Source organism: Idiotropiscis lumnitzeri, chromosome 3 (genome assembly GCF_059441095.1).
Source record: "Idiotropiscis lumnitzeri isolate Australia: NSW breed Sydney's pygmy pipehorse chromosome 3, RoL_Ilum_1.0, whole genome shotgun sequence".
In the NCBI taxonomy this organism is placed as follows: domain Eukaryota; kingdom Metazoa; phylum Chordata; class Actinopteri; order Syngnathiformes; family Syngnathidae; genus Idiotropiscis; species Idiotropiscis lumnitzeri.
The window spans coordinates 24,370,162-24,391,908 of record NC_142393.1 but is presented as its reverse complement, the minus strand read 5'-3'; the positions used below and the strand labels follow the sequence as shown (position 1 = coordinate 24,391,908).

Below are 21,747 nucleotides of genomic sequence, written 5' to 3'. Positions count from 1 at the left end.
CATTAGGAGTATTTTATTAATCGCATAAATCCAATTCAACTAACTGTAAGGCCTCAATGTACTGTATGACTTGTAAGCAGTTAGTATAAATATAACCTTTTACAATGCGCATGATAACAATGCTGCAGGCGGACAATGGGGAAAGGTTTGCCCTGTCACCAACACCCAAAGAAAAGATCCAAATTCACTTAATTGGTCCAAAAATATTCTTTATTTAAATGCGAAATATTCAAATGTACCTTTGTTCATCTATGCCAGCAATGTACAGTATTATAAAGAGGCAGGACAATTCAGTGCTTTTCCACGAGATGGTAGAGGGAACTCACAGAGTTCCTAAGGGAACATCGAAGTTTAAAAAATAAAATAAAATGTGTTCCTCACCAAAAAATGTGGGTTCCCTCACAAGGTTTGCGAGAAAACGGCATTTTTTTTTTTAACAAGGGAATGCTTTTTTTAATGCGCGTTTTATGTAGTACTTCCGTGTCGTCTTTTGCCATTCGTATAGTGTTTGACTGAACAGTTTGTGAGCGGAAAGAGAGACTTATCTGGGTTTGTGGGTGTGCCGTGGGATTTTTTTTTCGCGTATTTTGTAAATTATGTCCTGGCTCAACAAAGGTTTGGGGAAACTGTTCCAATGGGCAGGTAAGGAGTATGAGTTTGTGCTTGGGCGTACTTTATAAGTACAAAACGCTGGCCAACGGACATGACAGCCCAGGGCCAAATAGTTTTCCGTCCTGTCCCAACAAATATGTCAATCCTGTTCATTTTCGGCAAAATATGACTTTTAGTTCTTCTTTATCTTGTCCAAATGTAGCTATGTTCCTCTTGAACCAATTCAAGTTCAGAGCAATCGGTTGTATGTGCTCACATTTTTAAGAAATGACAGCTTCTAATGAAAACAAAAAGGTGACTTGTCACTTGGTCGCCGACGCCACCTCCCAGGGTTTGGGTATTCTTTTCATTTGTGACGGAGTCGCACTCAGGTTGCTTGCCTGTATGTCCACTTTTGTCACTCCGGGCACATCCTTGCCCTCTTGGACGAGTTGCATCACCTCGCCAAAAGAAAGCGACTTTACTTGTGACTCTTCAGACTTCTCCATCGTCTGTTCTTCAGGGTCACCACAGGATGAGCGTAGCACGCTGGGAGCAGAGTTGGACCACGCTTTGTAACTGATGGAGTCCACGGGCTCCACAAACCTGGGACAAAGGACGAGAAGGTCATTACAGGAGAATATTTCATTCCAGTGACATAGGGAGGCCAATACAGTGGAACTTTGAGTTACGAATGTCCCGTTGCATCCCGAGAGTCATCTCCATGCTGAACTCTCACACACAACTACCCTTACCTTGCAGAACAGCAACAAAATGTGTTTTTATTTATTTTACTTCATAATTATTTTCTATTTAATTATTTAATCTTTAATGAATCTAATTTATATATTTAATTAAATTATTGTTGTATTGCACTGGAGAGGGGAGCAAGGTCTCTACTTTCGTTGCACGCTGAGTACTTTTGTCTGGGTACTTCCCTCCCCATTACCAAAACATGCATGGTGTTTTAACCAAACACCCTTAAATTGCCCGAGGTGTGATTGTGGGTGTGTGCTAGTTTTTTGTAAATATGTGCCCTGCGATTGGCTGGCAACAAGTTCAGAGTGTACCCCGCCTTCAGTCCGCGACCCTCGTGAAGATAAAACTTTTTATAAGTGGTTCGGGTGTATGGTAGGCGGTCCAATCATGTGCACATGTAGCACTTCCTACCTGTTATAAAAGAAGAGTTTTGCGTCGAGTATATTCGTTTCTTCCCCAGAGACGCCGGCGTGTAATGTCTGCCGGCCCTACTGGAACCTTCGATCCGCTTCGAAATCATACGAGTCGAACCTCAAAAAAACGGACTCCATCGCGACACGGAACTTATGTGGCAATGCTCTGACAAGTTACAACCGATTGTTCCGGAGACACTTATACAAACAACAATGTAACATTCTAGTAAAACCCTTTTTCCTTTTGGGGGGTGTTGGTATTTATTTTTTTTAACTTAATAAAAGTTTATACGGCAAATAATATTCTCCATGTGATTCAACCTGCGCCTCACAAAGTTAAATGGCGCATTTGTGTGAATACGGCAGCCATAAATATTCCCACTAGTCGGCCAGTTGACGCGCATGCGCAGTTTGGCTCGTACGAGACTTTAGTACGGCAGGTCTATTTAGACAAAAAAGTAACACATTCGAAGAATAAAAAAAAATTCTTTCACGTAGTTAACAGGAATTAAAAAGTAAGCGGGATTGGTTGACTGATACAAGACTGTAAAAAAGAAAACACGTTCAATATTATTTTATTCAAGCAATACAAGTGTAACGTGAAGGTAGTTCATTGAACAACATATGAGAAGGCTAACGTCGGATTTCTTTCATAGAACTTCACACGGTAGCGAAAATTACATTGCTAATTGGTTTATATATATATTTTTTTCATTACAGAATAATTATTTACAATTGTATATATATTTTTTAATATTCGTTTGTGTCGCGTAAGCAGCCGAGTTGATGTTGCGCATGCTTCGTGCTTGTTGTGTGCGTGTGCATTTCCGTCATTACGGTAACGACGCGGAAGTTGTCTGGTTCAGACATGGCGCTGTCCTGTTCGCGGCTCACCAACAATTTGTCTTTGATTCGACTGTGGAGCGTCTCAACAAACCAAATTGCCAATGGACTGTACAGCCCGTGTGTGTGTCATCAGTTAAGGTGTGTTCCAAAATATTCAACATCGGGGGATGTTGTCCTATCTTGACCGGGATTTTTGTTTACAGTAGTCTGTTGACACTTTCGACCTACCGAGACAGCTTGCAGCAGTTCATCACTTAATAATTTTTTTGTTCATGTAATGCTGTGCATGGCTTATTCTTCAATATTGTTGCACTGCTGATGATGACTATATGTTCCCCACCCCGAATTCCAATGGGTAGACATTACTCATCGTCCGAAGTTCGACGAGGGATTGGTCGCTATGTGACGTCCAAGCTGCAGTGGGCCAACAGCAAATATGAAGGCTTCCTCAAAAGACGATTTCCACGCTTTTATCTGATCTACCATACTTTTGTGCAAGGTGAGGTCAAAAGGTCAAAGGTGGGAGGAAGTCACATACTGTAAGTGCATGTCATATAGTAACTTACCCAATTACCAAAATCATATTCTGACTTCGTCTTATCGATTTAACGCTTATCCCATATGTATGTTATTTCATCAGAAAACTTAAGTCCACATTGGAATCAGTTTTTCCACATATTGATATTATATGTCTGTCACTTAGTATTTGTATACAATTATTCAATCTTCGACAGAACTTCAAAAGTACATTTAATCTCCCACGTCATTTAAAAAAAAAATGTGGAAAAAAATCCCGGCTGCGTGTTTGCATCTTTCCCTGAGTATTTTTTTTCGGCAAATTTATGTTTGTTTTTTTTTTGTATGTGCCCTGCGTTTGGCTGGCAACCAGTCCACGGTGTACGCCTTCTCGATCCACAAGTCAGCTGGGATAGGCTCCAGCTCACTCATGACTAATCAAGCGCTATTGAAAATTGGTGCAAATCAACTTGACGATATGACAACTTTGTGATTTCATCCAAATTCTATGTACTATCCACCCCCCAATGGAGGATTCAAGCTTCTTTTCCGAGATGCCAGAGACGTTAGCAGAATCAAAACAAAGATGTCAAGCGAGGGTGTCAAATTCCAAAATTTGTCCTACAGGGATATGGCAAAACTCCGACAGGTGAGTCGATAAGTTGAACTTTGCTTTAAAAAATAAAAAATTACGATAAGTGCCACCAACATAACTACCATTCATATTGAAGTTGCAGCTGTATGATGTCCACGTTGTCGTTTGTGTGTCAATGTGACTCAGTTTCGCCGTGACATGCTGAAAGGCATCCCATTGGTGCTGATTTCCATTCCTCCCTTTGCCAACTACCTGGTTTTCTTCTTGATGTGAGTCCCACTCCCAAGTGACAGAAGGCCCTTCACATATTTGCCTGAGTGATTGATTGACCCATACCCCACCCCCAAAGGTACTTTTTCCCCCGCCAGGTGCTGATCCCGCATTTCTGGACTCCGAGGCAGCAGGTGGAATTTCGCCAGTTGTACCATTCGCTCAGGGCACGACAGCACTTTCCCGTCCTGCGAGGGCTACAGCTTGCCAGTGGCCAAGTGAAAGATTCTCAGCTGCGGAGTCGCCTGGACAGCCTGTGCTCTCAGGTAAGTACGCTGTTTTAGGGAAGTTGTTGCGCTTCACTTTTTCCCCGTATTCTCCTAGGATTTTCGCCTTACAATTCTGCGCACAACACCCCATAAATTGAATGAGCATGAGAGGTGAGCAAAAATGGTGAGATCATGTGACAAGCTTCACATTTGAAAAAAACACGACCAGAGATAAAGTACGGGCGGTGCCTTGACTTACAAGCAGCCTGACTTGCAAAATTTTCCAGATATTGCTTTGTTCTGGTGTGGGTATTGACATCAGGCCTTAGATTTTTGTATGCCAGAGTAGTTAAGTTTAGTCTGGGTTGTTAGTGGAAGTTAGAGACTTTATCACATCTGTATAAGCACATTTCCGGTACATTTTATTTATTTATCGATTGATTAAGACAATTTATTTTTCAGGGTAATGTCAGATGAGTTTAAACGTTAAGTGTTTTGGGTTAAACATTTTTTTAAAAATTATATTCATGCTTTCAACTATGAATATAGAAAATCTGGTGGATAGCGGGGTTTACAGCACATGTGATTTCTTACTTTTTATTTTTGATAAATTCGCAAAAATCTCAACTTTTTTCACATTATTATAGGATATTGTGTGTCGGATTTTGAGGGAAAAATGTTGAATCTATTTTGGAATATATTTGTGACATAAAATGTGGAAAAGGGAAACATTGAATACTTCCGGATGCACTTCACCATAAAAATGTTCGTGTCGCAGTCCTTGCATGACCATCAGCCGGGTTTTAGCACAGGTAGGCAATTATGCTATCACGTGCAGAAAAGGGATTAAAGGCACAAAACACTCATGCGCGATATCCTTACAAAAAAATGACATCTCATCCTGGTCAACAACCCAAAACAGTATTAGCCGTAATAAACAGGCCACTTGCCTGCCAACAGGTTTTAAAAAAAAAAAAAAGTGATGTAGACCCTTAAGGGTGACACGCCTGTCAGAAAACATTAAGTCAAAAAGTAAAATCAAACTACTTTTGTGTTTCTCATTCGACTTCAGGTGCAAAATGGAGCTAACCCCAAAGTGCCGGAAATCCTTGCAGTGCGGAGCCTGTTTTCGGGAACTCCACTGGGCATGAGCAAGCTGAGTGTGGATCAAATGGTCGGTAAAAGTATCAAAAGTCATCTCACTTATGAGGAACACTCCATATCACGGTCAGCAATATTGCCAAAATACTGCAAAAAAAAAAAAAAATTGCTTTTCATGCACATAATGATTGGCAACAATTCTATTTTGAATACAACACATCCATTTTGTCCGCTTTTTGTCAGTGCAGTGTATCGTACTCACAGTATTCATTTGTAGGCATCATTGAAATGAAAGTGTGAGTTCACAATCACATAATTTCCAACTTGTAGCCCGTGTAGTCTAATCTGCCGTTATATTTTACTCGTTTTGTCTGATATGTTTTAAATTTTTTTGTAAATACCAATAAGTGACTTGCTGTGTGAATAACTACCTACCTCTCACAATTGCATTCTGCTCCTATAGTGGAGTAACGCATACATTTTTTTTTTTTTTAAGAGAAATTTAAGCCCCCTGCTCTTCTTGACGCCCCGCCTTCCCGGCTTCCTGATTGGCCGCCGGCTGAACAGTCACGCCTTGGAGCTACTCCAGTTGGACCGAGCCCTCACCAAGCTTGGCCCGCACCAGCTCAGCGACTCAGAAGTCAGACAGGTGACCTTGACCTCGAGGGAGCCGACATGTGCTGTGTTTGAAGGGCGGGTACCCACTGTCGGGTTTTCTTTCTTTTTCAGGCCTGCTACATGAGGGGACTCAATTCAGATCGTCTCGCCATCAACCAGTGCCGAGAGTGGTTGTACCAGTGGCTCCAAATCTCCTCCTCACTCAAAGGTAATGTAAAGTTAACACCCATGTAGTACTTTATTTTTTTTTTTTAAATCCTCGGTTTTTGTGCTCACGATAATGCCATGTCTAAAATAATGCTTTGGCACCATTTTGTGGAATCCAATCACTACTTTCATCTCTTACAGAGTTATCTTTCAAAGTAAATAGCCGACACATGATTTGGTTTAGAAAAAGAGTAGTTGGTGACTATTAAACCTCGAATGGTGCGTAACCATTTCCAAATGTCTCGTTTTTAAGCTTTTTCAAAAGTTTGTTTTTGTTGTCTTTTTACTCCCCAGACTCAGACCTGTCGCTCCTTTTGCACTGCCTCGTGTTCCTCTCTGCCAATTACCCGAATGGTATCAGCCGCCCCTAATGGAAATCCCACAGCCAACCCTCAACCCCGCTCGACCGCTCCCGGGGACTTCTCACCAGTTGACTGCATCTGTTGTTTTTCGAATGGGGGGAAAAAACATTTCAAGATGGGGTTTATTCGTGAGATTTCCAGATTTAGAGCTCAAAGAGTCTACAATTGCTGTGTTCATTTGAAAAGCTTCCACATAGTATGCAAAAATCTGTCAATGTTTGATAGCCGTTTACTCCGACTGTGTGTAGTGCAGTTTACTCATTTCATGGGCTGGAATTCAGCAAGAATGTTTCGCTGCTTTTATTACATCAAAATCTCAACTTGCTTAAATCAAGGTGGAATGTCATCAGTTTAAGCTGGGTATATTTCTTTAGACATTCCGTTTGCATGCATCAGCATGTGGAGCTCTCTCCTGTTGTTTCTCCCTATGTTTTTATTATTTAACATTTGTACTTAAAGTAAGGGAAAGGTAGCACAATGTAAGGGTAAAAAAAATGCTATTCAATCAAAAGCAGACTGGAAACAAAGAAAATATATATATCTTACTTGCATCATTGTGGTAAAAATGTAACTGCTGTTTGGCCTGCGGTGAAGCCAACTGATCAGTATTGGCACTTTACATAAGTTTACCTCATGTTAAAATGAGAAAGAAAATCTTAATCGAATTACTCTTTGTGCCTTTTGCAATACCTGACTGATTACATTTCAAATGGTTTGGAGGCATATTTTTGTTGTATCATTTGCTCTTGTTAAGTGATGTGTTGCTGTGCCAAAATACAGTTACTCTTTAAAACAATTTGGATGGAAAGGTTCTTTAATAAAAACAAACTGGGAACCAACAAGCTTTAAAAACAAAACTTCACAAATTCTAATGTAACAGCAAAGATATTCAAGATCCTCAACCATCAAGAAAAAGTGGACAGTGTTGTGTCAAAGGAAGAATCTGATATTGAACGCCTACCAGCGTATCAAACCACAAACTCTCGGGACCACTAAAAAGGACATCAAGATTGTTCTGGGCACTACCGAAAGAAATTGAGGCGCCTGCGAAGTGAGTGGTCTTCCACGTGAACCCTGATGGTGAGCGGCTCACATGACTTCGTAGCCGCGCCGAATGCCTCGCATCAACACGCAGGCAAACACGACGCCCATGACCTACAAGAGGAAACGACGAGACAATACAAAGTCATTTAAACATGTCGAGCCTTTCAAACGGCACCGCCCTGCAACAGGATGTGCAGCATGTGACTCAATGCTGTCAGGTTTAAATGCCCTGACGCCTTTTGGGAGAGCTTACTGAAATCACTTACTAAAGGTAACGGCTGAAATAAAAAGATGGCTGAGAGGCAAGGAGGAACCAGACATGGTGTTCATTTCCACCGGCCGGCGGGGGAAAGAGTGGGACAAAGCGGAAGCGAGCAGGCAGCTCGCCCGCGTGACTCCTCCCTTTCTCCTCCTCCCACCGGCTCTGCTTTTTTTAGCTTGACTCAAGTTTCACCAGGAAACAACTAATTAAAATACAATGAAGGTCTGTTTTAGACTAAACTAATCACCAGAAGACAGGAGATTAACAATGCATGTCCGATTAGACAAAAACAAAAATGTGAGTGCGTGTGCAATCATTAATGATACAAGTAGTGTATAAAAACATAATTAGAAATACACAAACTGATTTCATAAAGTTACTTGAGGTTATTGTGATCATCTTATCTTACAATGCGAGTCAATGTTTGCATTTAGATAGCAGCATGTGCTTGTCAGAAAAATGTCAACTTTCTATAATGGGTGTCCAAACTTTTTTTTCCATGGGTCACAAAAAAAGAAAGCATACAAGGGCAGCTGATCACATCACATTTAAATTTAATTAAAGTAACATGCTTATACTTAATTGATCAGTGTCAGCAATTACAGCTCCTCACACCTAACGAATCTAAGGTCCAATTTTAGCATCTGGCGCCGGCATACTAGTCATTGGAGACTTCAATTCCTCTCTCTCCCAACAACTTCACAACAAATTCAGCTGTGCGGTGAGAGGGAGTCAAATGCCAAACCTCCTTGGTGCCAAATGTTAACGTGAACGACGCTACTCTTAAATTTCAAGTATAAAGGTACATTTAGTTATTGACCTTTTTTTGTTTATTTATGTATGACATTTTATTTATTGTGGTTTATGTTCAGTTTTATGTAGTACTTTGCAACAGCAGTGATTGTTAATAAAGAGAGATGCGTGTTTAAAACTAAGACCATTTGTCATTTTTTTGCCAATTAATGCTCTGAATGAGAATAGCTATTTGGAATTAAATTGACAGTAATTTATAGAAAAAAATAATGAATTCAAACATAACTAAAATAGAAAAAAAACAAACTGATAATTTTGCAGTGATCTCCAGAGCTGTCTTATCTCTATATTTTTTGCGCTAGGTGCCAAAGTAAAAAATTGATTTTTCAGGGTTTTGTGGTGGCGCGCAACCCCTCATCCCACTAGAATAAATCCAACCCTGTATTGAGGAGACCCTCACCTTCAGAACAAACAATCTGACCTAAATTGGAGCAATTAAACAAGTCACATTTCTTGCTCGTTTATGGATGCAAATCACGTTTCCTTTTAGTTGTACGTCGTGGTTTGGAAACAGAAAAGCGTTTTTATAAAACCAAAATATAACTGATATTAGTAGGAGTAAGGGTTATTAATACATGAGGGATTCTGGCATTTCGTTCACACAGTTGCTACGTACCTCGATAAAAGCCAGGACAAGAGCGGCGACGATCACCCACAGGATATTTTTCTTCAGTAACTCCTCAAGTGCGATACGACAACCCTGGGACATCAGAGAGCTAAGTTAGGCACTATTCTATTTATCCACATACACTTGCCTCATTGGTAAACTATGGAGGGGGGGGAAGAAAAAAACGACCTAAAATGTATTTATTACGAATGTCAGTTCATCTCGCCTATCCCAGTGACATACAGCAACAGCCAAAACAATTTGATGTTCTTTCACTAGATGGTAGAAGGCACAATAAACCCAAGCGTTCAACTTAACAGGCCCACAGTTGTAGTTTCTGTGGGTAGTGGTTCGGTCTTGAGCGGTGTTCGCACAAGTCTGTGTGTGCTCATGTGGCTTTTCTCCTTCTACCTCCAATATAAAGGTATGCAATGCCGTGCTGCCGGCAAGGCCTGCAGTGTAGTCAGCCAGCAGTCAAATGTCATCAAAGACGAGAACATGAAACACACATTGCACACCCCGCAACAAAGTCAAGTGATGTGTGATAGGACGTTCGGTTGGTTGCTGAGACAAACCGAGTTTACTAACCAGCCATCTACTTGGTAGTCTATCCCAACCTTCAGACTACAGGTGTCAAACTCCAGTCCCGAAGGGCCGCTTTGCTGCATACTTTCAATCGCTCTGGGCTGCAACACAACCGAGTCAAATGATCATCAGGCGGTGAAGAAGCCTGATAAGTATCCTACTCATATGAATTAGGTCTGTTGCAGCCAGGAGAGAGGGAAAACATGGAGGAAATCAGCGCTCCTGCACGATGGTTTGACACCCGTGCTTTAAATCTTTATTCAGCCAAGATGCATATTTTGTGTGGAAACTCTCACCAAACCCTTTTCCAAAAAAATAAAATCATGGCTCAGCATTAAACCAATATGTTGCAAAGTATAGATAGTAAACTATGATGTCACTTCAAGTGACTCATATCCTCTTTATGCGGAATAGGAAGGAGCATAAATTGTTGACCTTGAGTACAGTCATCACCAAGAAGGCAAAAAATCCCCCAAAAAGATTGGAAATCAGCTTTATGACAGATTTTCTTTTTTTCCCCAAAAGGGATATCACCCAGTACCCTATTAAAAAGTACAAATATTTTTATATAACATTTATATTACTTTTTTTACTGCCTCCCACTAAACAAAGACTATAAAACGTGACTTGAATGTTACTTTTGACTTTCACCTCTTGGTGCACTTTGTCAGAGTCCATCATTGTCCCGATGCCGCAATTGGGAGAAACGGTCAAACAGCATGAATCGGGCACCGAGTCCCCGTCGGGCCGGAAGTTTCGCCAGTCGGAGGAGCCGTTCATGCCGCAACATTTCAACTGGAAGCACAAAGGGGGCCATCAGTGACCGACACCGACTTATGATAACATGGCATGCGAAGGCAAACAATACAGCGTGGAAGCGGCAGCGACGCCCCAGGATGCGGCGTCGCTACGCCAGGGTGTAGTCAGAGTGCAAGTAAATAATGCCACTCACGTCCGCCTGAAGAGTGTCAACGCTGGCTTTGAATTCAGCAGAGCTGTTGCTATACCTAGTGATCATGTCCGCCAGACTATCCTGGACCACGTCGGACACCTGGGCGGGAGACAAAAAGGCAGTTGAAAAACATGTAATGCAATTCATTCTTTCCACAGGCAATCATAAATCCAATTGTCCATTCTGTATAGCGCTCATCAGCCTATTCCAACTAACTTGAAGCGAGAGGTGGGGTACACCCTGGAATGGTCGCCATACAAATTGCAGGGCACATAAAAAGAATCCAAAGTACTAATGTAAAGCAGTGCTTCAATTGGTGGTGGTGGGGGGGGGGATGATTAAAAAAAAAAAATCCAAGTTGTCCTCGGGACCTGAAGCACAGATGACGATCATGTAAGAATATGTTGTCACATGATGCAAGAATGCATGCCCAGTTAGCACCGTACTAATGGTTTTTATTTTTTGGGCCTAGAAGAGTTTTTCACACAAATATTTACTGTATTTAAGGACTGCACTAGCACAGATTAGTCTTAGATTATGGCAAATTCCAACTTGCTTGAAATATTCAACGTTTGATTTGGAAAATAACTCTGAACATAAACGTTACCACTTGGGTTGGAAATGCAAATTCCAGCAGCCTCGTACTGTAAAATGCCATCGGTGATAGTTGATTGTTAAAACTGTTTGAGTTGCTTCAGTCTTCATATTTCATTTCCTAAAAGGAAGACAAACTATTGATGCTGCATTTTCCAGAAAGGAAGAGATCAGGGGTATTTGTACATCCAGTTCTCATGTACTATAAACGTTTAGTTAGGTTGAAAAATGTGATTATACCAGCTATCAAAGGCTATTTTTGAACAACAAATGATCTTTATTGTTCGTAACTTCTGCAAAGGAGGGTCACAACTTGTCGACAATGGGGGAAAGTAGAGATAAGGATAACGATGGCCTTCATTAGTCCCACAATGGGGAAATTTGCAGTGTTACAGAAGCAAAGATATAGGTCACACAAAGACGGCGCCGTAATGTAGCCATTATTGTACAGATCTTATTAAAGTGTGAAGAATGTATAACATTAAGAGTCAACACAAAAAACAATGGGTCACAAAAGTCAGGAATCCAGAGTCTGAGATGGACTTGGCGAACACACAAGAGAGTACCCCGCTTCTCATACGAAATTAGCCGGCATAGGCTCATGAGATTTGCGTACAAAATGGACCAACAGAAAAGAGAGAGCGGAAAAAAATAAATAAATAAATAAATAAATAAACTTTCATTTTTGCATTTGGAAAGGCAGTCTAACACAGAGATTAGGCAAAAACGATAGATAACAGAATAACAGCAGAACAGTCTCATGTTAAGTCGAACGCTAAAGAATAAAAATGTTTTGTGTGGCTCACTTTGTTTCTGAAGATGTAACCGGCGATCGCCGCCGCAATCTGAACAAGGATGACCAATGAGAGAAGGATGGAAAACTACAGGAGAGTGAGGAGGGAAAAAAAAAAAAAAAAAAAACATTCAATGAACAGGAAACACCACAAAATATTTGTCATTTAGTGATATGCTAAATATCTGACAAGTGGTTACCATGGTGACCAGGCAGTAGTTCTCCTTCCAGGCACCGCAGCAGCCAAAGAAGGAGATGAAGAAAATAACCACGCCCACGGCGATGATGACAATGGGCGCTCCCGAGGCCGACGCGTCATTGATCATGACGGTATTATGCAAGGACATCTGAACCAGGACTCCCACCACGATCAACGCCAGGCCGCATAACTGCAAAAGACAGTACAAGTTATCAGGACAATAGGCATGTTTGAATTTCGCATTTGGGAGGGAAAAAAATAAATGCTGAAGTAAATCGTCTCAACTCTAACCAGTCAAGTTCAATCATTATATAAGGGCGTGGTTTCAATTTCAAATAGACAAACCTAGTGACACCCAAGTTTAACAACATAGCAGTGTTACATTCCAACTTGCACAGGCAATTATATTACTGACATTCTGATTTTAACGCCGTCCGCAAACCTTTAACAATTTGCAGTGTCAAGACAGTGCGTAGGGCATGATTGGGGGGCAGGGGTTAGGAACTACATGTACCGGTGTTTGGTATTCAGGATACCACAAACGAACTTTTTTCCAATACTGTTGCAGAAAAAAACATGGATTACGGGTACATTTGATTAGAAAAAAAAAACAAAAAAAAGGATTATTTTTTTCAGAATTACATTTTTAATGTAGTTGCACAGAGGTCGCACATTCTAGTCCTTGAAGCCGCGCTTGAAACAAGATTTCGCAGCGTTAAGTGGATAACTGGTCAGAAACCTCAATGGACATCTCATATAAAGGCTTTTTGTTGGCCAACAATTAAATGACAGACAGTTCAGGGCTGGCTGAATACGAGTTGGTTTTAGCGCAGACACTTTCAAAATTTACTGGATCATATTTACTACAGGATGTATTCATTTTAAAAGACATTTACAAAGAAATCATCCAGATTGCAAACCGCTAGCATGCTAGCCTTACAACCACAACTTGTAAGTAAATACTTCACTAATTGCCATTACAAATCACCCACAGCTTCACTATTTAAACAGCATATTTACATTATAATCTGCTAAATTTCTCATGGTAATTAGAAAAAAAAAAACACAAATTGTTTTTTGAGGTTAACCTCATGTATCGGTCACAGAGCGTGCGCACGTCTGTTCATAAAGCAAACTATTTTCTTCCTTTTACAAATTAAACTGGTCATGGTTTTATAAAAAAAAAAAAAAAAAAAAAAAAAAAAACTTGATAAAGCTACCAAATCTACTCTCTCTCTCACCAGATGAAGTTATCCGTCTGTCTAGCATGGTCGAAAAGTGGTTAGTATGTCTCAGTCACATTTCTTGTGCTTAGGTCTTGAATTTTTGGGTGCTCAGGCTTCCTACCATGCATATCCAAACTGCCATAGGACAGGCGAAGGGGGAAGAAAAAGGGGGCGGGGGTGACAGAAAACTTATTGATTTTGTTGTATTAATTTCTTTCATCTGGAATTGGCGCAAACGAAAGATATTCAAGTTACTTTAGTATTACAGCACTTACATGACTTGTATTACGAACTGCATTTTTAACAGGTAACTAGTAACTGTATGGACTATGTATCTATTTAACAGTCAGATGCACCCCCAACACATGAGCACAAAACATTTCAAGTCATGAAAAATTGGGGTGGGGGGAACGATCTGACTTTTCACCTTAGGGCACCCAAAGGGGGGGGGGGGGGGGGGCACACGGCCCTGAGGGTATGTGCATGCGAGTACTGTCATTACCTACAACGCCTAGAGATATTCCACAATTTGTGTTCAAATATCAGTTGCTTTGAGGGTTGTTAAACCATGACTAATGATGCGAACCAATAGTTTGTCAAACAAGATTTTCCATTGTATTAGCATTAAGATAACAGGACGTTCTTTAGAGAACATCATAAGGCTATTTTAAAGATACAGCAACATGTAATTCAATATCTGTTTTTGTATTAGGAGTGGCCAAGAACAATTTGAAACCGTTTTTTTGAGTTCACCATTTGCCCAACTGCTGCTTATTGTCAAGTTTGTTGAAATGAGTTGAGTGCCGTTATATCGACCTCATAGCTCAAGTTTGAGCTTGCAAGAAAATTGGCTAAATGATGGCTTAGATCTTGGGGAGGGATATTGCATCACTCATATGTCACGCAGTTATCCGTTAGCAGGACGCTGTGTCACTTTGTTATTTAAAGTGATAAGGATTCAGCATTACAGCCCTCTTCAGGTCAAACAGGAAAATGGATCAACCCAGCATGAAAAATTCATCCTTGCTTTTAACTCACAGCCGCATTTTTTCCCCTTTCACCCACAATGTGTTCACCCTTGGGAAAGATTAACATCACATAATATTTACCATGTTCACGTCTGTTATACCGGTCCGTTTAGTTCTTGAGGCGGAGCAGCACTACAAAATTATGTATTTTTTGGGTTTGTTTGTCTTGTTCTAACCAATCTAATAACTTTCTCTTTGACGGTGATTTAAAAAAATGTCTTTAGTGTGTTCTAAGTCATAAGGTTTTTGAGATGTTTTTTTCATTTTGTCCCATACAAGCTTGCACAATGTGGATTTTACCATCTGCTGTAATTTATACGACATTTCAGAAAATTACAGCTGTTGCTGAGCCCAACCCTTAATCCACAAATATTAGTAAATTTATTACAATTTTCAGGATTGCACATGATTGGTGCGCCGGTGCGCGTGAGAACTGCTAAGAGTTCTGTCTGTCATCATGCTTTTGTTTACTAAGAATAGCTCTGGCCAGTATCAATTCTAAGTCAAATTAGCGGCCACGATTGCTCCAGGTGGTTGGGTAGCTAGATAAGACACGACTATCAATGTACTGTTACTGGTTTCACTTTTATTGTGAAATTGACCCTCACGGTGCGTTGCAAAGTAGTCTTGAAACAGCCATTGAGGTGCCTGGCTTTACTAGGGCCCAACTCTTCCAAACATGCCAAAGGAGCCGTTGTATGCCGGACTTGAGGACTGAGTGCTCACACGAGGCAGACGGGTGTAAAATGAGCTCAGGCACACTTTAAATGGCTTAGCGAGTCATTTGCTATACCCTCCAGCTTCCTTTCAAGCCTGGAACGAAGCAAATAGCCTTTCAATTGCATAAAAGTGGCAAACTTTTGGCCATTCCAAGAACATGGCTAACAACAAAACATCCAGGAGTCATTGGCTGTAATGAAACATATAGGAAGGGCGTTAAGAAACCATATGACACTGCAAGTCAATTTTCAAGTCATATTTCAGAGGACTTGTCCCTGTGTTTTTCTCCTTTTGTTGAGTAGCTCACTAGCTGCGCAAATATTTGAACTTGAGTCAATTAGGCAGCGAAAGGGTGCTGTACGAAACAAAAGGAGCCAACAGAGAAAGCAAACAGGACATAAACCCTACAAGCCAATTGTAGCTTGAATAAAATAAGGATGAGGGATTTTATCACTTGCTATTGCACATTATTCACATCAGTCTCTGAAATGACAAATCACGGATGAGGTAATCGCAACAAAAAGTCCACTTAAAGAATTTTTTTTTTTAACGTGTAATTTAAAACAGTTCCCAGGTTTCCTAATACATCTTCAATATACTTTAGTCAAAAAAAAAAAGACAAGGATGAATAGATTCTTGCAGATCACATGCGACGCAAATTCTATGTTTGCTGAAATGAAGCTGCTTTGTGGGGGTAGCCTGGTCACACTCAAGAGTCACTGCTGATTGCTGGGACCACAGAGAGAACAGATTTCATTACCAGGACAACATGGCCCAAAGTGAGGAGTGGCAGCATGTTAATTAAGCACTGGCTTTGACGTTTAAAAAAAAAAAAAGGATAAATAGATAATCTTTAATTATTAAAGGCAAGGTAACTGACAGTGCTTAGTTGATGTTTGACCAACTCTCTGCAAGGTAAACTGCGAAGTTAATGTAATTTGTGTTATAGTAACAGATTACGTTAGTTGCTCACCCTCATCTTTGAGTTGATAACTAGCACATTACCACTCTTTCTCCCAATATATACAACAATCCTTGAAATCATACTTGTGGCTTGCACAAAATACAGGGAAAAGAAGAGGGAAAAAAAACTAAAAAGAAAAAACAACCTCTTTCAAACACAAAAATGACACACAATCTACTTCTTTCTAAAAGTAATCTGGCAAGACTACAATTCGACTCAACCTCAAGCCTTCCACCAATTTTAGTCAAGCACATCCCGTGTTAGAAAATTAGCTTCAGTGTGCCATGAGTCAAGCAGTCAGCCACCCCGGGTCATCACAATCTCCTGAATTGCCTCGTCAACTAAATGGAAGGTTAGTGCATGTGGCGCATGCAGCAAACATATCGCCTAACCCTAACCTAGCCCAAAATTTTCACCACCAGCAGGAACTTCACAAAGTAAACAAGTGTCGCTAACACTAAACTGTGCAGCCAACAACAAACATTTGTATAAAAGAATTCATTTTTCCAGAATAAATGTTCCCATTAAGCAGAGTGTACAAATGTTGCTTCGGGGAAAAAAAAAAAAAAAAAAAAAAAAAAAAAAAAAAAAATTAAGCACATGCTGCAACAGAGCATTTGCAATTGCTGCTTGAGGCAAGGCTTGACGTGCATCACCTGACATATAGCTCAGTTAAAAAAAATAAATAAAATTCTGCCAATTATTTCAGGACATTTCTTCAAAATATGCATTTATTCTTGGAATAATTCAATGTTTAGCATTAAAATTACATTTGCCTTTGTTGACAAAATGTGAATGACATACATACTTTTTCATAAACTTATTTTGTTGGTTTTTTTTCCCCTTAAAACTATCGCTGTTGTTTGTGTTTAGTCACAACATTATGGCTTTTTATCTCTAACAGTGTGACTATTCTAATCATGAGATTTCCTCAAAAATATCTACTGAAATTGGCGACAATATATTAATGATATTTTTCCACGAAAGGGGAATTTCCATTCTGTCAGGTTTAAAAAGTCCTGAAGCCTTCTTAGACTGAATTAAATACAGAGAACCAGAGAAATAACCAGGAAAAGTTTCGTTTTTTACATTCGCGGATGGGAGGAAAAAGCGAGGAGGTGAAGTAGGCGTCTTGCCAGTTCAATCCCTCGCACTCTCTCTCTCTTCCGACCATCCGCCCAGTCTTTTATTCACAACTTAGGAAAACAAAACTTAGGAAAATGAAACTTAAACAAGCGTGTGGGTGTGCCAGTTGTGCGCTGAAGCAATAATGTGAGTGGCTGTGTATGTGCGTGTGTGTAATTATCATTGATACAAATAATACAAATATATAAAAAGATGATTAGAAATACACAAAATGATTACATAACGTTACATGAAGTTACTGCGATCCTCCGCCCATCCCACACTTTCCCATACTCAAAACTTAAAAATAAAATATTTTGAATGTCACACTGGATTATTATATTCTTGAATTGTTACGAGTTAATCTCTTAAAAAAATAACATTCAGATAAGATTTGTTTTCTCAAAAATAAACAACTTGCCACTTTTTTTTTTTTTTTAGGCAAACAACTGAAATAACGATCCCTGAAAAGGACACATGTTAGGCAATTTCTTTTTTTTTTTTTTTTTTTTAACTTCATGAAGCAAACAAATTTACTGTGCAAAGAATAAAATCAGCTTTGTCATTCACATCTTCCTCTTTCCTGTCAAACTACAATTGAAGTAGAAGCGTTTTCTCTAGATGAGAAAGAAAGTCACATGACACCATTGCACACTTGACAATATGGTCATAAGATTCACATTCCATCATCAGCACTTGCTGTAAAGCGCTTAAAAAAAAAAACACAAACTTACCAAGTGATTTGTGCGCCTGAATTTGTTTTAAAAAACTTTTAAGTCACACTTTTTGGACAGCTGGTCAGTCAGGCGGAGTTGTACGTTCATGGTGATTTCATTTTATAGAGAAGCTCATCTGAGTCACAAGACCAAAATAAACAAGTGGGTGGGGTGCCAATTCATTGTGACGCCACATTTTGTTCCTTTGTATGAGTTTTTTTTTTTTTTTTTTAAAGTGCCCTCATAAAAAGTATTAGGCATTTCTTTTTAATTGTCATTTAACTTTATCATCATAGTGTTATAATGGACGGCTAGCCTAGCCCGATGTCACTGCCCGCTCTCTTGCAGTCGCCACAATGATCAAGGGTTATTTACAGTACACTTCTGTTTCCTTTTGATAACTATACACAGCTATAGAAAAAAGTAAGGTACCAGAGTGGGGTGTAAAACAGGATCTCTTCCAGTATTTTCATCATTAAACATTTTCTTCATCTGTTGCCAGCAGTTTATAGACGCTTTTTTGCACCCAAATCATACCTAGGCAAATACACCAAGTGGAAAATTATATCCAAATTATTGGTGCATTTGTCATATTTTTGTATTTGGATTAAAGTTTGTTAGTGTTATGCAGCAGTGGTTCACTGTCTGGTGATCTGTTCAGGGAGGATGCGCGAAAGGCGCACCACACCCTGAACAGGTCGCCAGACAGTCACAGGGCAGACATAGACACCGTCACCAAGTGAGAACCGATCCCACGCTGCCCACACACACACATCAGGAAGATGTACCACTACACTATCAGTGATGCTATCAACTTTTTAATTATGAAAAAATTTAGAATGTAGTGACAAAGTGAATATGTTTTCTTCACGTGGGATTTATTTTACTCTGACAGCAATACAGTACACAAAAATGTGCTTCTTTGGTTAACTTAAAACATCCTTGTGACACGATTAAAACAAATGCTCCCCCCTCTTCCAACCCCCCCACCCACCCACAAGTCATCTGATGGCTTTCCAGGCACAAGCAAGATCATACCAGACAAAACCACATCTACCATGTCAAAATTACTGCAATTATCCACCAATTAATTTTGATCATTTACAACCGGTTTCAGCAAGTTATCCCGTGAATTTTAAAATGTCTAGAACAATCACCATCATCATGGGCATAATGAGTTAGCAATACAGGCGATCTGTAACAGTTGCAAAACTACATCATCTCAGAGCTGGCTGTTGTAATGCAGAACCTGGTATATGCGCAGACTAGATTTCATTTACATTAATTAGCCAAAACTTGCAAATGCACTTTCACCTTGCCCAGGTGAATGGCAAAGGGGACCATGACGTAGCACCTGTGGGAACTTTAAGTGTCTACATTAGAGGAGTCAAACTCAAGGACTGGGGTCCAGATCTGGCCCACAACATCGAGTGGCACGCAAAAGCAAATTATGTTTGACTTCCTGTTTCTTGCTAAAATACCAAAATTACAAAATGTCTTCATTGCATTTGGGTACCAATTCCACTAACGTAACACATAGTGTATACTGGCTTCTGATTTCAACACTAGTTATTCATCATTTCATTGAGTTTATTTAATATCAAAGAACCTACATTAATTTGGGCTCACAATCATATCGACAATGAGGCCCGGGACAAAAATGTGTTTGATATACCCAGTCCACAGAGTCTTTCTACAACACAAGATGTCACCACGAAACTAGCAAAGATGACAATAGCTTGATTAGGTTTTGTTTGTGTTAACGCATCATATCGCTGATGGCGGTATCCTAGTATACACCCAAAAAATGTTTGTTCAAACATTACCACTGTTAGATTCAGCTTCAAATAATCATGTCATGACCCGTTGTCTTGTTGTTATTGCGACATAAATTGAAAATCAATGATCACGTATTCCGGATTTGGTCACTGGAACTGAGGGGGCGGAAAAAAAAAATCCATCTTGTCACCTGATACCGACCACCTGTTAATCACGTGAGCGGCCTGATCTCCAATGACTTAAGCAGAGAACGTAACAATTTTAGTTGTCTTAATTTATTCACGACCTGTAGTTACTAGAAAACAGCGCAGACTCACCCAGAAGATGAAGTTGAAGAAGAAGAGCAAGAACTTGACGCATTTCATTCCCCCCTCGAGAGTCATGGTTGAAAAGGATCGGTTTCCTGGATCAACAAAGAGGGAGGAAAAATATTTCATTTCGTTTTCCCTCCCTACGATAGTAAAATTGTGTGAGAAGCAGCTGCTTCTCAAACAAGAACATCTGAGTCATTTCCCTGAACGTGCTGACAGAACATTTTAGTTTGGAGAAGTTAGAGAAGAGAGAGAAGAGCTACAGATCCCTTCTTTTTATGAAGACTGCCATTGACAAGAGTTCTGAAATCACTAAATAAATAAAAAATAGCCCAACTAAGAACAAGCAAAGAGCCGAGCAGAACCTCGCCTCGTGGGGAAGAAATTCAGCCCCTGCCTCGGACCGTTAACCAAGCACTACCGCCGCCACCGACGACGACGACAACAAAGGCAGCTTTGTCCGATGTCTAAATAACATCGAATGAAGCCAGTTAGACGCCTTATTGAATTAGTTATACCGTTTGACGTGTCAATTAGTCGACGACGTGTGGACGGAACGAGTCATCCATGTTTAGCAACAACTTGGGAGGTTTTTTTTGTTTTTTTTTAAGAAATCAGGAGTATTAAGGCGTCGTGCTGTAGTAAAAAGAAGGAGAAAAGACATTTAACGAGAACCGCTCAGCGTGAACTTATTATCATTTTATGGCCTACCTTTTGGAGGTGTGTAAATTCCGTGGACAAACAGAGCAAAGTGGTGAAGTTTTGGAGAAGTTGCGTCGCTGGTAGGCGCGAGCTAGCCCCGCCCAAGTGACGATGGAGAAGATGACGACGCTTCCCTCACGCCTTCGCCTGCAATTTATATTGACCTGAACTCACGTGATACCTTCACGGCCTCTCTGTTAAATCATGGGGCGTTTCATTTTATGTTCAAGTTTTGTCTAAACTGTGAATGGCTTGTGTGGATGGAAATGAATCAAATTAAATTGATTATAATAAATGTATTGTTATGAACCAAATTATCAGAATTAAGTCGTATTTTTCCAAGATGGGTCATGTGCTTTTCTGGGGTGAGAAAGCCTCAAACTCAACTCTACACAACTGTAACAAAAACAAGAGCAATACAGTAATAAGGGCAATTCCTTTGTTTGTGTTGTATACTGCACACATGTGTGTTTCAGATCAAAAGATTAGCAAATGCTCTTAAGAAAATATGAAGAACAAGAGCAAAAAGCAAACAATTTTGATGCTGAGAGAAGAGGGGAAATTGATCATAGCTATTGCACAAACATTGGTCATAGCCAATAGAACAATTTGGAATGTTCTGAAAAAGAAAAACCACAGGTGCAATAAGCACAAGACATGGAACAGGTGACTAAGTGGATGATTAATCACTGGACTTTAACTCAATAGAGTATGCATTTTACCTCCTGAAGAGGATACTAGAAAAAGGCTTGGAAAAGTATTTCAATTGAAGAATGCAACAGTCAGGTGAAGTCAATAGGTCACAGGCTTGATGCACTTATTGCAAGTAAGGGTTATGCC

At 40.0% G+C, this 21,747-nt stretch overlaps 2 protein-coding genes and 1 long non-coding RNA gene across 3 annotated transcripts; 1 reads left to right on the top strand and 2 right to left on the bottom strand.

The window, feature by feature from the left end:
• Nucleotides 1-188: 188 nt before the first annotated feature.
• Nucleotides 189-2,168, bottom strand: LOC148340554 (uncharacterized). Its single transcript, XR_015842552.1, has 2 exons — nt 1,762-2,168; nt 189-1,197 (listed from the first exon to the last, which is right to left on the bottom strand). It is a non-coding gene; the product is annotated as an uncharacterized LOC148340554 (long non-coding RNA).
• Nucleotides 2,169-2,568: 400 nt separating this feature from the next.
• On the top strand, nt 2,569-7,283 carry letmd1 (LETM1 domain containing 1). The gene is made up of 9 exons (XM_088290917.1): nt 2,569-2,747; nt 2,969-3,108; nt 3,659-3,774; nt 3,907-3,989; nt 4,070-4,256; nt 5,272-5,373; nt 5,797-5,949; nt 6,030-6,126; nt 6,420-7,283. The coding sequence occupies exons 1-9, from the start codon at nt 2,632-2,634 to the stop codon at nt 6,494-6,496; spliced, it is 1,071 nt and encodes a 356-aa protein (XP_088147043.1). The 5' UTR covers nt 2,569-2,631; the 3' UTR covers nt 6,497-7,283.
• cd63 (CD63 molecule) lies at nt 7,284-21,079 on the bottom strand. The gene is made up of 8 exons (XM_088290919.1): nt 20,917-21,079; nt 20,212-20,297; nt 12,338-12,526; nt 12,151-12,225; nt 10,751-10,849; nt 10,450-10,593; nt 9,223-9,306; nt 7,284-7,642 (listed from the first exon to the last, which is right to left on the bottom strand). The coding sequence occupies exons 2-8, from the start codon at nt 20,275-20,277 to the stop codon at nt 7,577-7,579; spliced, it is 723 nt and encodes a 240-aa protein (XP_088147045.1). The 5' UTR covers nt 20,278-20,297; nt 20,917-21,079; the 3' UTR covers nt 7,284-7,576.
• Between the last annotated feature and the right edge of the window lie 668 nt (nt 21,080-21,747).

Excerpts from the sequence above, each read along its gene's own strand:
- letmd1 (XM_088290917.1), top strand. The coding sequence starts at position 2,632 with ATGGCGCTGTCCTGTTCGCGGCTCACCAACAATTTGTCTTTGATTCGA. Across the intron at positions 3,109-3,658 it reads CTACCATACTTTTGTGCAAG|GATTCAAGCTTCTTTTCCGA; the intron begins GTGAGGTCAAAA and ends CCCCCAATGGAG. Across the intron at positions 5,374-5,796 it reads AGCTGAGTGTGGATCAAATG|AGAAATTTAAGCCCCCTGCT; the intron begins GTCGGTAAAAGT and ends TTTTTTTTTAAG.
- cd63 (XM_088290919.1), bottom strand. The coding sequence starts at position 20,277 with ATGACTCTCGAGGGGGGAATGAAATGCGTCAAGTTCTTGCTCTTCTTC. Across the intron at positions 10,594-10,750 it reads TTGACACTCTTCAGGCGGAC|TTGAAATGTTGCGGCATGAA; the intron begins GTGAGTGGCATT and ends TTGTGCTTCCAG. Across the intron at positions 7,643-9,222 it reads TTGTCCTGGCTTTTATCGAG|GTCATGGGCGTCGTGTTTGC; the intron begins GTACGTAGCAAC and ends TTCCTCTTGTAG.